Raw genomic sequence first — 21081 nt, 5'->3', positions numbered from 1 at the left:
CCTAAATAAATTTCATCTAGACAGCCAGTATGTTATGCAAAAGAAGAATGTATTGAAAATTCTAGGGTGAGCCTATTACTGTTGAAGAATTAAAATGAGATTCAACAGCAGGATATGTAAAAATAATAGTTTCACATAGGAAGGAACCAGTATTAGTAAGACAAAATATTTGCCAACAAAAGCTCAGTTTCTGAGGTTGAATTTCCACTAACCTCTCAAAAATACATAAAAGCTGAGTGGCCAGTAAACAGTGGCTCTGTGCCACTGGATTTCCTCCCTTTCACCTCCCTTTACCTACTTATCTAGAAGGTTGCATTTGCCATTTCTTCTAAGACCAAATACTATCCATATCAAAGACTATTCTCTTCCAGAGAAAATAATAAACTAAACTCACAGGTGACTTACAGGGACTCTTTCAGACCTGCCAACCAGTAGGTCAGATTTCAAGTCTAATACATAGAACATAAGAAATAATGTTGGTGATGGAGTATGATAGTAACTCAACCTTGACTCAAGGTTTTTAAGATAACAGTCTCAGAGGGTTCTCAAGCAGACATCCTGGAATGTGTTTTCTCACGAAACCCAAAAGGAAAACGTCATGGCTCTGATCTGTATCATTAGTAGCAGCATCAAAAGTATCTTGCCAGCACCTGCCAGCATAAACCTTTAGCGCCTGTACAAATCAAGCTAAAACTGCCTTTTAGGAATTTGCCATCCAAGATGGACTTGGTGTAAACCAAGCAGTGTCATTTTTAGTAGAGTGGTGAGAGAAGGAGAAAGTTCTAATAATGTTATCTCCCCAGATTTCTGGATGGCATTTCCAAAGGTTCCTTGAGCATTCCTGTATTATCCGATTGGGCTATGGCCATTGGACAGGAAAATTGGCACCACGCCGCACTTGGAGAGGTGGTGAGTTACTGCTTCTCAGAAAAGGCCAAATAAACAGATCGCTCCTGAGCCTCAAAGTAAGAACATCCAGCTTCTTTCCAGAGTAGTCAGTGGACAGAAATTCAAAGGACAGAATTTAACACAAAGGCAAATCAAAGAAAAGGTCAGAGTGTATGCTGTCGATTCTCAAAGAGACTCCCTGACCCATTTGTATTCAGTACTTCATGAGAAGTTCCTTCCACTTGTGTTTCAATATGAAGTAGAAATAACAAGTTGACCAATCAGGAAACCCTGCAAGTCAACAGTAAAATAATGATGCAAGAAAAATAATTCAAGGTGTAAGTGCCACATTTCATTTCGAAAGATACAATGGAATTTTCACTGGAGGATTTAATAGACATAGAGTTTTCCAGGGAAATAAAAGCAGTAACTGGAAAAATGTCCTGAGAATACCAATAAGGGGACACTGTCAAGGTAGTGTCCTACATTCCATGATCCAAAGTAAGAGTCATGGTATATACCTACATGGGATAGTATAGAAAAGGGTAGAAAGAAAAGGGAAGCTACAGGAAAAACAATGTGCAAATATGAGGGGAGATCTATTGTTAACCCTTCTGTACCCAGTCCAGAACATGACTTAATCCTTTTACCATGAAGACATTTCATTAGTCTTGCCTAACTCAACCAAATCCATATTTACCGTAAGGGAGGAGGGAGGTGAAGGTTTTGTTTTTTTTAAATTGATCTTTAATTGCTACAGGCACCTAAATTTGAAGAGGCACGTAATGTAAAGTGTGTCATAAAGAATTTAATCAAATGCTTCTGTTCTGAATCATTCCTGCTCTTTTGTTGCTTTCAGCTGAAGGGCAAGTAATAGGTTTGGCAAGGATAAAGTCAAATAGAAATCTGAGACTAGAGGTCGAGTAGAGCTGGGAGGCAGTGAAATGAGCACAATACCTCTTCCTACCTCCTGGACAAGGAACACGGAAATGCAAGTTGTCATGCAAGAAGCCCATAATTATACTCTCGGCACCAAAAAAAATGTATACACATTTTAAGAAAGGAAAAAACTGTATTAAAATGGTAATACTCAATATACACCGATAACAAAAGATGAATACAAGTCATGTGTATACATTTTTTTGGCATGTCTGGTATTGATGTAAAAGTTAATCTCCGTTTTTTAGAAGAAAATAGGCTAAAAAGTGTTTAGTAAAAAGGCATTGGTTTGGGGGGAGAGTGTTATCACTTTGTGAGGGGTGTAAATATCTATTATGTTGCTCTGTACACCTGAAACTAATTTAGAAAAAAAAGGCACTGGTGTGCATACTGTCACAGGAACGAACACCAACAACCTCCCACCCTAAGGGCTAACCTAACCTTTGGGTGTCTACAATTATAAGCTTTTTACAATGAACTATTTTAAAACCATTTGAATCTAAAGCTGTCTCTGTTTCCTAAATGGAGGCTGGTGATTTCTCGCAAGAGAGACGGGGTGAAGAAGGAACCCTGTGTCTACAGTGCGGGATTATATATAGGTAGGAACAGAATTTGGGATTCGCAGAATGCTTTGACTCGCACAGGCATTTCACGTGACAAACCTCCTCCCACCCCCAGCCTTTTACCTGATTTGTCAGAAGCATGCCGACAAATCAACAGGAGGCACGTATTCTTTCAGAATACGTTCATCAACGAGATTCCTGAGATCTGAAAAGCAACATCTCCCACGGCTAATAAGCCAGAACTGTAGTGCGAACTTGAGCAGAGGACAAGCGTGGAGGATAAGAGGAAGGACGTCTAGTCGAGTAGTTTTAGGGAAACGGCCAACATTTAACAGAAGGGGTGGGGGAGGAGGAGGAAACACAGTTTCAAAAAATAATTAAAGTTACTGCTTATTATTGCAGAATATCTCCTCCCCCCCCCCCCGTTCCTCAGTGCAAAACGACGTTAAAAGCTTTCCTTCCGAAGCTCCGCGCGATTTCAGGCATGGCAGAGCGCCCCGGTGCCCCGGGAGACCTCCGCGGGCCCGGCCCGGAGCGACGCCAAGTGGCGGCTCCGCACTTCCGCAGGCTCCTGCCACCTCCGGCCGGGCGGGCTTCCACCCACCGCGCCGGGGTCCGGACGACGAGGCTTTGCGGGCTGGCCGCGCACCCCAGCCCCCGGCACCTCGCCCGGAGGTAGGGTTCCAGGGGGCAGGGCTCGCTGGAGCAGCACCCACGCTCAGCCCCAGCACCGCAGCCCGAGCGCGACTTACTCACCGCGGGACGCGACTTGCGCGGCAGATGAAAGGCGCGCCGGCAGGAGGGGGCAGCTGAGCCCCCAGCCAGGGCCGGCCGTGCCCGCGCACACCCGGGCAGGCCAACCGGGCGTGGGTGCCTCTCCCGCGCACCTCCTTCTCCTCCCCGCAGCGGGGGTCCTTCCTGCGTCGCGTGGTATCTCAAGGTGACACTGCTTCAGCGCCCGCCGCAGTTGCTGAGCACTAAGCTGAAGGAGTGACAACCGACCAGCGGAGGAAAAGCTGCCTCCTGGCTGGCTTCGAAAGGGCCTTATCGCGGAGTCCTTGGTCCCAAAAGGCTCTCTGGTTAGTCATTTCCATCCTGTTTTCCGTACGCCGCCAGGCAGAGGCAAATCCTGGATTACATGTCACCCAGCTCGCGCGCGCGCAGCATTCCCAGCCCGGCCAGGCAGCGAATCCGCGTACAAAGCACGAGAACAACACGCAAGTTGGTGCCCAATTCCAGAAAGATTTCCCAGCGCGATGACTAAAGGCTCCTGCAGCCAGCCTCCAGGAAGGGCCAATCGCAGCCGGGCAGGGGGTGGGGGTGGCGGGTGGCGGGTGGGGGGAGAGAGGCTTGGCTCGGTTTTCAGGTCTGCTCCTGAAAGCACGTCTTCCTTGCCAGCCCTGTAAACACAGATGCAAACTCTGTCCCTGTAGGGGAAGTGACTTGAATTTGATGGGGCCGAGAGAGCTGAAAAGGGCCAGCATCCATTACAGGCGAGTTCACTATTAAAAGCAGTCACAACTACTGAATGTGAGAGATGGAAAAAAGTCTCTGCATTTACTTTAATTCTGACAAATGAGTCAACAATGACACAATCAGCACCAAAAATGAACAGAAATTACTATCTCTTGGGGTCTTAACCCAGTCATATTATATTATATTACATTACATTACTTTATATTATATTATATTATATCATATTATATATTTTATAAGACCCGGTCTTATAGTAAAATAAGACCAGCTCTTATATAAGGCTGGGTCTTATATACTATAACAATATAATATAATATACCGGGTCTTATATTAATTTTTGCTCCAAAAGATGCATTAGAGCTGATTGGCTAGGTCTTATTTTTGGGGAAACAGGGTAGGTTGGGATAGGGAGTCTCCCTCTTACCCCCCTTCCTTCCTTCTTTCCTTCCTACCTTCTAGAAACATTCATGAGTGCCTCCTATTTGCCTGGCACTAAGCTGAGACTAGAAAGTTGGAAACAGGCTGAAATCTCTAGCCTCAAGTGCCTTAACTAATGGGGTGGGTGGTGAGAAAAGGGGAGGGGAGGGAGACCAACAATTTCAGTGCATTGTGAAATCGCTAGTGTAGAATGTATGCCCAGAGGGTTACAGGAACATAGAAGCAGGTTTTAAATCATGCTGGAAATCAAGGCAGGCTTCCCAGAGTAGGCTGCATTTGAGTTTTGAAGACTGACCAGACATCAGGTAAAATGAAGAAAGATCTGAACCTCTGAATGGCCTGCAGAAAGCAGGTAGGAGTAAAGTTGAGTCATGAGATTATTGAGGGTGGCGGGAGTCAGACCACAAAGGTCTTACATGCTAAACTCTGGGATTTGACCTTTGTTTGGAAGTTCTGGGGATCCGCTGAAGGATTTCAAGCAGACGCGTGTCTGGATCAGATTTGCGTTTCAGAAAGATTACTGTGGAAGTCCTGTGGAAGGCAGACGCCTAGGAAGGGAGTGGAGGTGGGGCTGGAATAGATTGGAAAGACTCCAAAAATGTGAGAGGTGGAATCTTCAGGATTTGGTGCCTGGTAACAAGGATGGGGAGGGAGCTGCAAGCTATCACCCAGGTTCTGACATGGGCAGCAGGATGGATGGAGGGTACCATTCACCAAGAGAAAAATGAAGAAGGAGGAGCAAGTGAGACCAGAAAATGAGGAGCTGAGTTTAGACGTTGAGCCTGTGGCTTCTGTGGGACATCCAAATGCAAATGTCCCAGCAGGCAAGACAGCCACATGGATCTGTAAAGTATTTGGGGCACTGTGGGCTAGCTATCTCACTTGGGGCTGACAGAGCTGTAAAGGGCCAGCTGTCCACTTATAAGTAGAAGGCAAATATAGGAATAGAGAAAAACTCGTTTAGTTTGCTATGGCTGTCCTAACAAAGCACTACAAATGGAGTGGCTTAAACAACAGAAATGGATTGTCTCACAGTTCTGGAGGCTGGAATGTCCAAGATCAATGTGTCAACAGGACATGCTCCGTCTGACGGCACAAGGGACGACTCTGTTCCAGGACTCTCTCCTAGTAGCTTCTGATAGTTTCTTGGCTTGTGGCAACATAACCCCAGTCTTCACATGGCATTCTCCCTGAGTGTCTTGTGTCTAAATTTCCTCTTTCTATGAGGATACCAGTTATACTGAATTAGGGGCCCACCCTACTCCAAGATGATCTCATTTTAACTAATTACATCTGTGCTTATTTCCATGTTTTATTTGGAAATTACCATATTTCCATATAAGCTCACATTCTGAGGTCGTGGTGGTTAGGACTTCAACATATGAATGTGGTGGTGGGGGGTACAGAATTCAATCCATAACATTCACCCATGAATTTCATTATTAAGAGAAGGATTAAATATGAGATGAGGAGAAATACCAGCTTTATGTGGGCAAAGAGAGCAGCTCTGGATGGACACAGAGAAAAATTATTAGAAAGGTATATGAGGTGTGGCCCACAAATAGGAAGATAAATGTTTAATAAAGGAGTGATTAATATTGCCAAATGTTAAAAAGTCAGACAAGATAAAGCCAGAAATTGCCCACTATCTTTGGTAGAGTGACTGTCGGTAGATGCAGTGGTCAGACTAGTAGATGAACTTCAAAGGCTCACTTAGCTCCAACATTTTGTGACTTGAAAACCATTGTCCAGGCAAAGCCATTGAGAGAAATATGGAATACTGGACATTTGTTTGAGTCTTGCCACTCATGCTACAACCTGCTTTCTCGGCCTCCCTTGCAGTTAGGGCTTGAAACTGTGACCAAGCCTCTGTCAATTGGGTGGAGGGACACTAGACTTCAGTTTGCATGAAAGCAAGATGAGAAAGAAGACTCTAGAGAAGAGTTCTGTGAGGTGGTAGAGCCCAGGGGAGAGGTATGGCCCCTCAGGGCCAGCAGGGGCAAAGGTCCTAATAGCTGTCCAAAGGAGTGTTTCGAGTACCTGTGCTCAGAGGAGCAGTACGAGGGCTCCTTCTGGAACCATCTGGTGGTATAATTTAAGCATTGTTCTTAGCTGAGTAGCCTCTGAGACTGATTCTCTGGATTTCTTAGAGATCCTCTGAGCCATTTAATGTTCTTTTTTAAAAATATCACAGTTTTATTGAGATATAAATCACATACTATAAAATTCATCCCTATGAAGTGTATAATTCACTGGGTTTTAGTATATATATTCACAACCTTGTGCAGCCATTACCACTATCTACGTAATTCCATAACATTTGCATTATCCCCAAAAGACACGTCCTATACACTAGTATTCATTCCCCATTCCCCGCTCCTCTCAGGCCCTTGGTAACCACTAATCCACTTTCTGTCTCTACGGATTTGCTTATTCTAGACATTTCATATAAATTTAATCATACAATATGGGCCTTTTGTGTCCGGCTTCTTTCATTTAGCAAATTTTTTTTTAAGGTTTATCCGTATTGTAGCATGTATCAGTGTTTCATTCATTTTTATTGACAAATAATATTCCATTGTATGGGTATACCACATTTTGTTTATCCATTCATTAATTTATGGACATGTGGATTGTTTCCACTTTTTGGCTAGTATGAATAATGCTGCTGTGAACATTTGTGTACAATTTTTTGTGTGGACATACATTTGCATTTCTCTTGGGTATATACCTAGGAGTAAATTGCCAGGTCATATGGTAATTCTATATTTAACAGTTTGAGGAGCTGCCAGACTATTTTCCAAAGCAGTTAAACGTCATTTTACACTACCAGTAGCAATGTTTGAGGGTTCTAATTTCCTAGTGAGTATGAAGTGGTAGTTCATTGTGGTTTTGATTTGCATTTCCCTGATGACTAATAATGGTGAGTAACTTTTCCTGTGGTTACTGGCCACTTGTGTCTTCTTTGAAGAAATGTCTATTGAAATCTTTTGCCCATTAAAAAAAAATTTTTTTTACCTTATAGTTAAATATGCATAACATAAAATTTACCTTTTTAACCATTTTTCAGTGTACGGTTCAGTGGCCTTAAGTACATTCACTTTGTTGTGCAACCACCATTCTTTGACCATTATTGTCTTTTTAAATTTATCTTTTTTTGTTGAACTTTTATATTCTAGATACAAGTCCCTTAGCAGATATATGATTTGAAAATATTTTCTCTCATTCTATAAGTTGTCCTTTCACTTTCTTGAGGGTTTCATGATAGTCTTTAATAAATTCCTTTCATGCTCAAACTCACTAGCGTAGTTTTCTGTTGTTAATAGCTAAGAACACTGACAGATGCACTGGGTTCTGTTAAATACCGCCTTTTTCCTTTTTTTTTTTTTTTTCTATAACAAGCTATCTTGTATGCTATCTTCTACTCAATATTCAATATTGCCTTAGGATGTTTTTTTTTCCTAAAGCTTTTCCTCATCTATTTGAATCCTATCTACATCTTACATTTCCTGGGCACAGACCCAACGTATCAATGGCTGCCACTAACACAATTACGAGCACAACTACCACCAGTCCTCCCACTTATTTCCCACCTCTATCCGGTCCTGACCCAGCACCTTGGCACTCACCTGCAATGCCCTCCCTCTCTCCAACTCCTCCCACTCCACGCTCATCCCTCTCCTCGGCAGTGCCATAGCCACACAGGATCTTATCAATGAGATCAATATCCGATTTAATCTTTGCATCATCTTCAGTGCCCAGGAAAAGGCCTGGCAAACACTTGTAGTACAGCAAGTACATGCTAAATTGAATTGAATCTTGTGCTCTATTTCTTTAATTTTATTTTTTTATTCTAAAATAATATTTATGCAGTCCTTGATTTTAAACTTTCTCTTAATGGACACATTTGGAGGATTAGGGCCTGAAATTGGGGTGCGGGGCAAATCTATGGTGCTCAATTTGAGACTGGAAAAATGGAATTCTTTGGGGGATTAATCTCTAGGAGTCCTTAAAATGGTCAAAGAAAGTAAAGCGTCACAGGTAAACGTCTCAGGACCCAGAGAGGAGCAAGAGTATTATTGGAGGCATCACGAATCTAAAGTGAATGCATTTCCTGGCAGACTTTTCTGGTGGGTTAGGCTTCAGAACTGTCACTGATCAGTGCTTTGGTTCTGTTTAGTCTTTGTAGGTTTGCTTCTCCCACCTCCTTGCTCCTGTACCTGTGAAACAATCTTAAACTCTTCAGATTAGGAGCTAAATAAAAAGCCGCTGTTGGAAACAGCAGGAAATAGCCTGTATTTATTCAGTCATAAACCCCCACCCCACCCCCGCCATGTTTGCTGAGCACTTAATGTGAGGCACCACTCTGAACGCAAAAAGAAACAAGATTTGTTTCCTGTAATAAGGAGTTGGATGATGAATGCAGCAGGGGGAGTAGACAAACACAATTAACTATACTCCAAAGCACAATGGACCCCTAATAAAAGAGGCATAAACCCTGTTTTGAGGATTCAAGGGAAGAAGAAATCACCCACTTTTCCAAACAGTGGGAAAGGCTGTATAGAGAAGGTAAGGAAAAAAAACTAAGCTTTTGCCTAGAAACGTAGAACCTCTAAGCCATAATTTGTGTTCTCGTAGCTCCCAAACTAGTTGGAAAGAAAGTCACATGTACAAGTGGCTGCATTTCAAGACCACATATGATAAGACCAGTTTGAACGAGTCACAGGAAAGTGAGAGATCACTTCTCACTTCCTAGCAGAGTAACTAGAAAAGACTTTATGGGAGGGTGGGCTTGGGCCCTAAAAGATGGAAAGGATATTTTATGTAACAAGCAATGAAATACTCTAGAAAATTTGGAAAACCTAGTGAAGTATAAAGAATAGAATAGAAATCATCTATAGACCCACTACCTACAGATATATACATTGCCAGATATATAATATGCTTAATAAATATTTGCAATATGACTAAATGCATAAATGACATTACCATTTATTGTTTCTATTTTTTCCTCGTGCATATTTTTACTACGCACATAATTTTGAAATCTGATTTTTAAACACATATAATATGCATTTTATGTCTATAAAATCATTTGAAAACACATTTTAAACAACTGAAGAATATTCCATTGATATATAATTTATGCAACCAATTGCCATAGTGCTTATATTTATATTGTTTCTAAATTTACAATTATTATAAATAAAACTTCAATGACATTGCTAAACACAAATCTTTGTCCACACCTCTAAAGTCTCAGCATAGAGTCCTGTAAATGAAATTATCAAATCAAGGTGTATTAATATTTCTAGGGCTCTCAAGAGAGTAAAACATTGCACAATTACTTTCAGAAAGGTTGCACCAATTTACATTCCCCTTAGCAATGTATGAGATTGAGAAACACACCTTCACCAACAGTTTTATTTTAAAATATTTGCTAATCTGGTAAGAAGAAAATAGTAACTCAATGTTCTTAAATTTTGTATTTATTTGATCACTAGTGATGTGAAACATTTAAAAATAGGATCATTTCCATTAATCCTGTAAGTTGCCAATTTACATTCATTGTCCATTGATCTTTGGGGAACTTGTAGAGAATCTGCAATTCTCTGTCAAGCTTGGTTCTCCCATGGCTATCATTGTGTGAGCATCTGCCATAGTAAGTGTGAGCCTATGTTTTTAAAGTTATGTTATCATTCATTCATTTTCCTTCCTCCTTCCCTCGCTCCCTCCCTTCCCCTTCTCTCTCTCTCTCTTTGCCACAACATGGCCCCTAAACACAACTAACTACTTCATTTGGCTCAAAAGAACTGTGGCTTTTTGTGACCCTAGAGGAAGAACTGGTGGTATCAGCATTATTGAAAGGCAATATTTCCAGATTGTCAAGGGACACTTAGTCACTCTTTTTTAAGTGCTGATTTTAGAACCTAACCTCCTCCTACGCCAGAACATTAAACACCACAGTGTCCACCAATTGACTTCCCGTATCTCAACAGAACTGCACTTTCCTGCTTTCATGGTATCTGTTCCTGTTGAGCGTGGTCTTTTCTACATCTTCCCCAGTCCAAAATCCTGCCTGTCTCTGATTACAAAGCTCAGATGGTGGCTCTTACATGAGGATAATCTCTTCCTCTGAATCCCATAGCACACTGTATTTGCAGTGCTTCCACTCTCCCAGGTAGTCTGGTTATTTGTGCATTCAACTTATCTCCTTATTTACTTTGTAAACTCCTAAGGAGTCAACATGAGCCTACATATTGTCTTTCAATAATTCTGTGTTTTCTTCATGTCTGGAGTCCCATAATGCAGTTAGCAAGAACCCAGAAACGTTTTACAAATTAAAAAGATGAAATGTCACTTAACAGAAACACTAGGAGAGTAAAAGCTACTTTGAAAGGGGAAAAAAAGGTTAATTTTAATTGTACAGTAGTCCCCTGTGATCCAGTTTTGCTTTCCGCTGCTTTGGTTACCTATGGCCTTTGGTTACCTGTGTCCAACCACAGTTCAAAATATTAAGCGGAAAATTCCCACCTTACTTTATCTCATCATGCAGGCATTGTATCATCTCACGTTATCACAAGAAAGTGAGTACAGTACAACAAATTTATTTTGAGAGAGTGTACATGCATATAACTTTTATTACATATATTGTTAAAATTGTTCTATTTTATCATTAGTTATTGTAGTTAATCTCCTACTGTGCCTATTTATAAATTAAACTTTATCACGGGTATGTATATATAGAAAAAACATAGTATATGTAAGGCTCAGTACTATATGAGGTTTCAGACATCCACTGGGGGTCTTGGACTATATTTACCATAGGTAAGGGGGACTACTCTATTGATTGTAGTAACGTTATGGACTGAATATGTCTTCCTCTCAAATTCATATGTTGAAACCCTAACCCCCAGGTTAGGGGGTATTTGGTAGTATTTGGGGATAGGGCCTTCAGAAAACTAATTAAGGTTAAATGAAGTCATAAGGGTGGGGTCCTAATCCAATAGGATTATTGTCCTTATAGGAAGAGGAAGGGACACCAGAGCTTTCTCTCTCTCCACTTGTGTGCACCGTGAAAAGGCCATGTGAAGACATGAGAAAACACTGTCTGTGAACCAGAAAGAGAGCTCTTATCAGAACTGAACCAGACAGCCACCTCAATCTTGGACATCCAGCCTTCAGAGCCATGAGAAAATAAATTTGTTTTTTAAGCCACTCAGTCTGTGGTATTTTGCATGGCAGCCTGAATTGACTAATACAGAGGTAATGGTAAGATGTTAGGAAGAAATGGAAGAAAGTCAGTCTAAACAAATTAATATTAATATATGAAACAAAGAAGTCACAGAATCTCATATTGAGACCTTTTGGGGTAGAAATGAAAGGACGAATTGGGAAACATGCCTCCTTTTGTCTCATCATAAAAGGCATAAAATGCCCTCTAATTCTGCAGCCACTTAAGTCCTGTGTGGCAGAGGAATGAAAACTGACAAAAATTACAACTGGAATCCAGGGATTAAGAAACTGAATGGGACTAAACAATTAATTTTAGATCGACTATAAAGTCAGCAGAGGCAAATAAGCCCTAAAATAATATTCCAAAACCAGTGGGAGGTTGAGGAGATTGCTACTGGCTTCCATTAGAGTAAGAGCAGACTTTCTTATATTTTCTTGAAATGATGACCTATGATCATCTTAGGCTGATCCATTAGCCATGGAAAGGTGCTCCTGAGTCTCTAGGGACGTCACTCACCACAGGCATCAGGCCATCTCACAGCACCGCACACGACTTCAAAAACAAATATGAAGGAAGAACACACTGGAAAGCCAAGAGAGAAAGAGAAAAACTACTCCTGAGGCCTTCATTATTATTCTTGCATTATTATTCCTTGCCAAAAACTCAGTCATCATAACTCTACATATTTTAAATGTGTGTCATGCTTTTGAAGTTTCAAACAAACAAAAAAAACCCCTTACTTGGAAGAAACAAAAACAATAAAACTAGGCAAAGGAATTTTTTAAGAACTGTATTTCTTAGGACTATTGTGATCTAATGTCTTTTCAATTATTGCATTAGAGATGAAAAAAGAAAGGAATCGTGAATGTGTTTCTTTCAAAATCTCCTTTTATGCAACATGTGCAGAAAATATGGAGACCACTGAGTCATTTTCTTATTCTTTACACTAGATTTCAATGTATTCTGTATCCAACTTCCAAAATACACACACACACACACACACACATATACTTGATACATAGTTTTTAGTATATGTGCTGCCAAAGCGAGCACAATACATAGTTTTTAAGAATACATAAACTTTTCATTAGTATAAATTACAAACAAACAAAAAACCCACAAGTCCTAAGGCAACAGTTCAATGAACCATCCACAACAGGGGACACACCGTCCAGATCAAGAAAGAGGACATTACCAGCATCCCAGATGGCTCCTCCCAAATGTAGTTGGGAGCTAGATCTATGTTTTTCATAACAACAATATTATTTATGGTAGCAAGTACCCCTATCAGCCCACAGAAGCTAAAAAGGCTCCTGATACACTGCCCTGCGGCTAGAGGGACAAGTCCATTTACCAGGGGCTTATCCAACTTCCAGATCCCTTAATCACACAGTGCTCACACCAATACAAACTAGCATAACCATCCAGTGTTACTGGAAAATCATTTTGTGATATGTATCCAGATCCTTCAAAAATGTATCTCTTATGCTTTAGTGATTCCAGTTTGAACATCTTTCCCAAAGCAACATCAGAGACGCGGTTGACAGCATCTAAGAGCAGCAGCTCTGAGATAGCGCTGCCACTTCTTAACTGTGAGATCTGGCACAAAATATTTAACCAGCTCCTCTGTGCCTCAGCTTCCCCATCTGTTAAATAATTGTACAAAGATTAAATGAGTTACAATGTATAATGAACCTGAAACAGAGCCTGTCACCGTTAGCCATCCAACAAATGCTAAGAATTATTAGCTTTTATTACCAAAACATTCATCACTGCATTATTTATAACGGGAAAAAATTTGAAAGAAGTTAAATGGCCAGAAATGTGGAAATGAACACATACACTCTTGTGCATCTATACAAAAGAATATAATGCACCACATAGTGGTTAAAAATGCAGGCTCTGAAGCCTGAATGCCAGCCTGCCCCTGACCAGCTGTGTGACCGTGGACAATTTTCTTTACTCTCTGAGCATCAGTTTACTCACCTGAAAATAGAGAATAATAATACCTATCTCAAAGGGTTAACTGGCTCGTATACATAAAGCACTTAGAACAATCCCTGCCGTACTATTGGTGCATAATCAGGGTTGGGTTCTCTGTTTTCAGTTTCAGTATTATTGCCTGATTGCCTGGTGGCATATCACCACATGAAACCCCCCAGTCATTGGCTGACAAAGTGCGTGCCCTGGGAGAAGGAGAATGGAGCAAAACGTAAATTCCCCTTGGAATTAACAGAAGGCATTATAGATACAAGCGTAGGCCTGGATCCTAATGGCACAATGACCATGTGAAGGAAATGGAAAGAGTTGTTCCACTGGCAGCACCGGAACGGATTGCTTTGATTAAAAGGAAAAATTGAAAGGCCCCCAAACAAAACCTCTCACCCCAGCAACAAACAAGTCCCGGTGAGAGAAAGGAGCTGGGGTGTTTTTCCTGATCTCCAGTCCCCAGCTGTCCAGCTCTTTTCTTTTTCCTGCCTGCTGCCCCCACCCCCCACCCTTTGGGCTTTTCAGAGACTAAGAGACAGGGAATGGAGAAGATAGATTTACGTCCACTTGGGGGAGGAGATGTGCAGATGTGTAATAACTGGGAGCTACTCTGATGTGACCCTACCCGGCTCCTAAAGTTCTGGGTAGGGGTGTGGACACACACTGGGTATGGTTTCTGTCCTCAAGTAGCAGGTTTACAACCCGCCTTGGAAACCCAGATGGTATTGGGATGTTTCTCTGACCCAGTGACCCCAATTTCCTGGAAAGGACAAGGATCAGTGGTCGCCACACCCTCCTTCACCCAGCCCTATTCCACTCGGACCTCAGGTCCCTTCACTATCAGCAGGTCCCCTACCCCAAGGACTCGGCTCCTCAAAAACCACACCAGAAACTTAAGACATCACCAGGTCTGTGTGCAGACGGCAGCAGGAGAGCCCTGGTCTGCACGGCCTGTGAGAAAAAGGCAGCCTCACGCTGGAGGCCAGTAAGCCCAGAATACCCCGGACAGCAGACAGCGATGGGAAAGGCTGGGCGGGGGCATTGCCCCCACCCAGCTCTGCAGTGACAGCTCAGACAAGGGCACCCCTCAGTTCATGGCATGTGTTGAGTGTGGGAAGAGAGCTGCTTTTTTCAGGCCTTGTCACTGTCTTTACTCGTCACACAGTTCCAACAACCTCTGGGGCTTGGAGCGTTACTGCTACCTTACAGGGGTCCTTCTGTTTTTTTTTTTCGTAATGGACTGGCATTAATTAGTATTTATGCTGTATCCCCAGCATGCCCAGAACACAGGGAGGACCCAGAAGACACAATACCTATCCTCGCTGAGAGTATATTTAAAGAGCCACATTTCTAAGAAATCCCTGATTGCCACTGTTTTTTTGTTAAAAGTGATCTTAATAGAATCATCCAGTGAGGGGCACTGGTCAAGAATCCTATATCCTGAGAGCCCTGGCTCTTGTGGCTGGGTCCCCAGTGATCTATCAAAGGGATTCGGCTCTCCTGGCCATTCTGGAAATGAAGTTATTGTCCGCGAAGCACTCAAGGGCCATGGGAGGAGCGACCTTCACAGATTTCTCAGGAGTTCTGTATTCGACAGAGGCTCCTCAGCAAAAGCTTCTGTATTTAAAATTAAATCACCCAGCCTTGCAACCAGGAATATTTTGTGAAACTCCACGGATTTGAAACGATCTTGGAAAGCACACAAGTGCTCTTTGTGGTACATAGTTCTGAAGCCAGTTTACAGTTTCAAAATTCAGTTTCAATTCTGTGTTCTACACTTCGGGGAAGATTTGAGAAGCCAAACCAGAGGGAGAAAGGAAATGCACCCAGTAAGAACTCTGTCCTTGAAGGGGTCCCTGGTGGGATCTCAGTATATATTTAGCTTCTTAACACATCAAATAACACACATTGGAAACTGTTTGCCCTGAGTGGGTTTATACTGAGGTGTGAGGGAGCTGCAGATTGAAATATCTTCCTCCTACACAGTCCTTAAGGAGAGAGGGAATTTTCCAAGTTAGGTCCAGAGACTGGTGTCAAGAAGCTTATCTGATGTTTGCAAAGTCAGAGGTTGGCCCTTTGGCTCCTTGCGGTTTCTAGAGTCAATCATTTGAGGAATTACACAGAAGTTTTATTTGCACAACAGCTGCAAAATGTGAAGTGTGCCATTCCCTCAGTGTCATTGTCAGGTATGGTACTAAAAAGTGCACGCTAAGAGTCGGTAAATACACCTGGTGGTTAAAGACCTACATAGCAGGAAATGTGCTCCTTGAAAAGCTGAATAGGACTGCAGGTGTGATAAGGGATAGTGTTCCCAGCAGGTGACATGATGCATATCTAAATGCCTCCCACGGGACGCAATCCCAGTCTGTTTCCGATTCACCTTCCAGGTTTTTTTGATGGGTCACCATATAGCATGGGGCCCACCAGTGTGGCAGAGCCAGAACCCAGACACATCCTCTCAGCAGGCCCTTCCTGGCGTTGGGCTCACTGGAGCAAAGCTGTTATGCTTTGGCACTCTCACCCATTTAAAGGAAGTGGTTCTTGGCTTTCCTTCTTAGCTGCCAATTAGCTTCCTGCAGGAGGTCACATTTTGGTGACAGTGTCTGGATGGATTCTTGAAAAGCTATAAATATGAATGCCAACTATATTTACCAGGAAATCCTAATTTCGTAACACAAGGTTATGTACTGTATACCTTCCTAATGGTTCACAGTAGTTCAGGTCACTTACTAGGTGTGACTTTGTGCAAGTTACTTAACCTCTCTGTGCCCCAGTTCCCTTCTCTGTAAATGAGGACAACAGTACTTACATCAAAGGGGTTATTGAGGACTGAGTGAGACAAGACATGTAAAGGCCTGGCCTACAATTGGTGCTCAATAAATTATAGCTATCATTACTTTCAGTGTTTGTCATTTCATCCATCCATGTTTATTCCTTGGGTTTCATAAGCCAATGAGAACAGTCCTCAGTATTTAAAAGCTCTAGGAGAATATTACTTTTTCTTGTAAATCTCCTATTTTAGCATTAGTTTATGTAAATTCCGTATCCACAAATATGTTGTAAATTCTGTATCTAAAAATAGTCTGAAATTCCAGGAGCCTGGCATGCCCACCATTCTGATAAAACAAGTCAGGCAAAAGCTGTCTTTGTGCCTGGTGGGGTCTCCTGGAATTCAGCCCTCCTCTCTCTCAACAGGCCTCTTCTTTGTTCTTTCTCATCTTGCCATCACCTTGCGGTTCACATTGGGCTCGGAATGCACCGACCCGAAGCCAGAATTTGTGAGGCCTCAGGCGGAATGACGCACATGCCAACTTTCCTTGCTGAGCCTCCCCCCACCCCCCGACCTGGGGCAGCCCTGGCAGAGTCAAAAGTTCTGTTCCTTAACAAGACCACCCCATGGGGCAACTCATCCCCCCAACCCTCCCATCCCCGTCTTTCCTCAGGCTCTCAGACCACTGAGGGAGACCATGGCCTCATTTAGAAACCCCCTGGTGTTTTCATACACTGTACTGAAACATTCATGCTGCTTTCAGTCAAATTCACTTAAAAAATAACCTTTACATCTAATTTCATTCCTCCAGAAGTTCCCAAAGCATGTTGGTTTTAAATATGCTGTATTTAGATAATAGATACAAATTCTGGGGATTAGGAGATTTAATAAGGCACTAAAAGTATTAAAGTCCTACAGTTCACCTTCCACTTTATCTAAAAATTAAACCACACCTCTTCAGGCTCTTGTCCGTATCAAATAGACTGTGACTTCACTGACTTCACACCATGAGGTTCATCAGAAAGGAAAAGGCAAAATTCTCTGATCAAAGCTGCCATAGGTGATTTTTCTGTTCAGCAGAAGGCAGGAATTTTCAAAGCAATTCCTAGGGCTTTAGCTGTTCCATCCCTTCGCCCTCCCACTTACGGTCCAAGTGACAGCATGTCCCCTCTCTTGCTTCATCTGTCCCTCTGCACTATGAGAGGTGTCTTATTTGGCACCGAATGGGGCATAGAGACAATGAAATCAGGCCCCACAGATTGGTGCCTGAACAGTTTTCCACCCTCAATCATTCACATGCCAGAAACCAGAAAGAACCCGCAGATGGGCTGGCTAAGCCCATTTCAGGTTTCACTTCCATCTGACAGGGTGCACTCTGGCTCTGCTGCCTTCTCTCTTGGGTAGTCAAGGACAAATGCTCTAATTGCCTGGGGCTATTCTTTCATTCCTGAGCCCCACTGCAGAGGGCCACAGAGCTCTTGGAGCACTTTTATGGGGCAGTAAAACTTTATAGCCTGCCCGCTCAAAACCTTTCCACATTTCTGAATAGAACGATTTACGACATATGAGACTACTTTAGTCTGCCCTTTGAAAATACCAGCAGATATTAGACCCTCTCAAAAGGGGTCAACTGAGTTACATCGGAGAACAGCTGGCTTACAGAAACCACAGACGAGAAGCAGAGAGCTAAACTCCTGAGTGTGCACAGTTAAGTCAGAAAATGAAACAGCCTTTGATTTTCACATCACTGTAGTAGCCCTAAGCGCTGCCGCTTCCACATTGCTTTGGTATTAAATCTGGCACCAAATTGCATCCCTCTCCCAATTTTTTGCTTCCCTGCTCCTTTCATGCCTGAGTTGATGTGGATTGCTATGAGCTTTGTCAGCAAATCCTAGAGAACCGATCTTGTGCTGTCTTCAGCAGGCAAAAAATTAAAACCAGGAAAAACCCAGCCACTGAATCACAACTACCGAACAGTGCCCATGATGCACCAGCCAGCCCAGAAGAACATCATGACACACTCAGGAGGGTCCTTACCCCTGTTCCGAAACAGCCATTCTTGTGCATCAGAGACGGGCCCCAGGCTCCTCGGGTGTGGGGACTCAGCTCTCTGCAGCCCGCAGACAATTGGGCCCATTATAGTCCTCAGGCTGCCGAGTTAAAGAGTGGCCCTTACAAAAATATAAACAGCTTGTCAGCACAAGCCAAGGGGGCGGGGCTGTGGTATCAGGGGACAAAGGGAACCAATGATCAGTCTCTCTGGGCTCTGTTAGCTTAAGATATTGTATTTCATTCTGAAGTAGGGGAGACTGAGCAAGGGAACACTGAAAAGGAAGGGCCAGAGTCCTCATCTGTACAGCCCAGCAGCATGACAGGAGTCCAAATGGAAAACTGTAATCACTGCCTGCAGAAGATCAGTTTCAAGGAGGAGTCTGTATGCCTCACACATAATAATAGATATTTTAAAAGCCATAGATTCTTGTCTTCCGGGGTTAATCTTTGGTCTTCCGGGGTTAATAAATGTAGTATTATTCACTGAGGTACAAAGGAGTTTTTCAATCAAAGAACAAAGTCCAAGGAAGATGCTTTTATGACACATTTGTTTTGTTGACTATAATATCTGATGAGAGATACTCACTGCATCTACAGAGAAAAGGCTTAATTTGACTGGTACAACTTCAGAACCCAGAGAAATGGGCTTACTTTATTTCCCCAATATAAGTGGCTCACACACGTTTTTAAATCTCTCTTCATCTGATCATATATATGCAAACATAGCAGAAGTCAGTTCAGTATATTTGGAAGAAGACGCAACAGCCGTGACTTTTTTCGCTCTTCTGAACATAACTAAATTCTGCTTTTAAAGCTATTATGCCAGCTTAACCTTGCAATGCTCCATAACAATAACCAAGAACTAGAAAATGACTGTGGCTTTTTTTCCTTTATATGATTTCTAAATAATCCACGGAGGTAAAAATAAAGTTGAGAAATTTGGTTTATTTGTGGCATTGCATAAACGACAGGCATACAAAGTTTGAGAAAATTACAGTCATTACAATTTGGGATAGTCTCAGTGTTTATAAAAGGGAGAACAGTAGCTATCAAAATTAACTACAGAGAAACAGAAAAATGTTGAAATATACTCATTTTCCATAAATTCTATATCAAGCCCTTCTGATTTTGATTATAAAAATAATAATCCAAAGAGATTGTCCTTTCTAATCTACATTTAAAAATATTTATGATTCTGCCACTGGTGTTTAATTTGTATTAAAGTAAGATTCCTCCAGTAGCTCTTCCAAATGAGGCTGCTTCTGGCTCTTCTTTCCCAATGATTGCAAAGGAGCTCTTACACCTGTATTTGCATGGCTCTTACTTTAAAGTGCAGGTGATATACAAATGGCTAACAAGTGCATCAAAAATGCAAATCAAACCACAATGAGGTACCACTTCACAACCACTAGAATAGCAATGTGTGTGTGCACACACACACACACACTCAGAGGATGCAAAAAAAATGTATACACAATTTAAGAAAGGATAAAACTGTATTAAAATTGTACTACTCAATATATACTGATAACAAAAGATGGATACAAGTCATGTTTGACTTTTGCAATTACAAGAGATGCTCAAAGTGGTTACCATCAGCGTAATTTTAATATAGTTTTTTCCTTTTTGAAATGTGTATACATCTTTTTAGCACCTTCTATATATATAATATGCTTTATATGCTATATATATCCACATATATAACTATATATATATATATAAAACTATATATATGTGGATATATATCATATAAAAAGCAAAACAGAAAATAAAAAGTGTTGAGAAGGATGAGGAGAAACTGGAACCCTCATACAATGCTAGTGGGAATGGAAAATGGTCCATTTGCTGTGGAAAACCGTTCTGCAGTTCTTCAAAAAGTCAAATGTAGAATTACCACATGACCCAGCATTTCCACCCTGACTATATACCCCAAAGAATTGAAAACAGGCATTCAAACATGTATACTCATGTTCATAGCAGCATTATTCACGATAGCCAAAAGGTGGAAACAACCCAAATGTCCATCAGCAGATTACTGGTTAAACAAACTGTGGGATATACATAGAATGAGATAGTATTTAGCTATAAAAAGGAATGACGTACTGATATATGATATAACACGGATGAACCTCAAAAACATTGCGCTAAGTGAAAGAAGCCAGACACAAAAGCTCACATATTATATGATTCCATTTATACGGAATATCCAGAACAGATAAATGCACAGAGATAGAAAGCAGATTGGTGGTTGCCAAAGACTGGGAGTGGGGCATGCGGAGAAACTGCTTAATGGATGCAGAACTTTATTTGGGAACTAGATAGAGGTGGCGATTGTATAACGTTGGGAATGTACTATACGTCACTGAATTCTTCACCTTTGTGTTTTTCTGTTTTAAGTAAAAAGCTTAATATCTCCTGAGTTCAACTGGAGCCTTCCTTGAAAGGTTATCCTACAAGTTTACTGAAGATTTTGTAAAAGACTTATTCAATTCATTCATGCATGCACTACCTATGCATTGTTCAGCATCCATGAAGCGATAGATACTGTGGGGAAGCTGGGTGCCAGGGGGCCCACTTGCACCCTCTCCTCTATCAAGGGTGAGAAAGAACAGAATCTCGTAATGGGGAAAGGAAAGTGGCAAGTAGCGTGCGAGAATTAATGTTTGATAAATAGCTGCTATGTGCTAGGCCGTCTCATGCTTGATCTCATTTACTATTCAAAACCACTT

At 41.8% G+C, this 21081-nt stretch overlaps 1 protein-coding gene across 8 annotated transcripts in view; it reads right to left on the bottom strand.

Moving 5' to 3' along the window:
• Nucleotides 1-21081, bottom strand: part of TRIM2 (tripartite motif containing 2) — a 131021-nt gene that overhangs the window by 86469 nt on the left and 23471 nt on the right. For 2 of the 8 annotated variants that reach the window (XM_081077311.1, XM_081077315.1), the window contains exon 1: nucleotides 3147-3675. The exons of 4 other annotated variants lie outside the window; for them this stretch is intronic. Coding sequence is in view for 2 of the 4 variants with exons in the window: in XM_081077309.1 (XP_080933435.1) it covers nucleotides 18338-18367 (30 nt within the window). In the remaining 2 variants the exon portion in view is untranslated. Of the gene's footprint in view, nucleotides 1-3146; nucleotides 3676-18337; nucleotides 18500-21081 lie in introns of those variants that run through there. 2 more of the 8 variants (XM_081077309.1, XM_081077306.1) reach the window with 2 other exon arrangements.

The sequence above is a fragment of the Rhinolophus hipposideros genome (genome assembly GCF_964194185.1).
Source record: "Rhinolophus hipposideros genome assembly, chromosome: 16".
NCBI classification, from domain to species: Eukaryota; Metazoa; Chordata; class Mammalia; order Chiroptera; family Rhinolophidae; genus Rhinolophus; species Rhinolophus hipposideros.
This window is presented reverse-complemented; position numbering and strand designations above follow the sequence as displayed.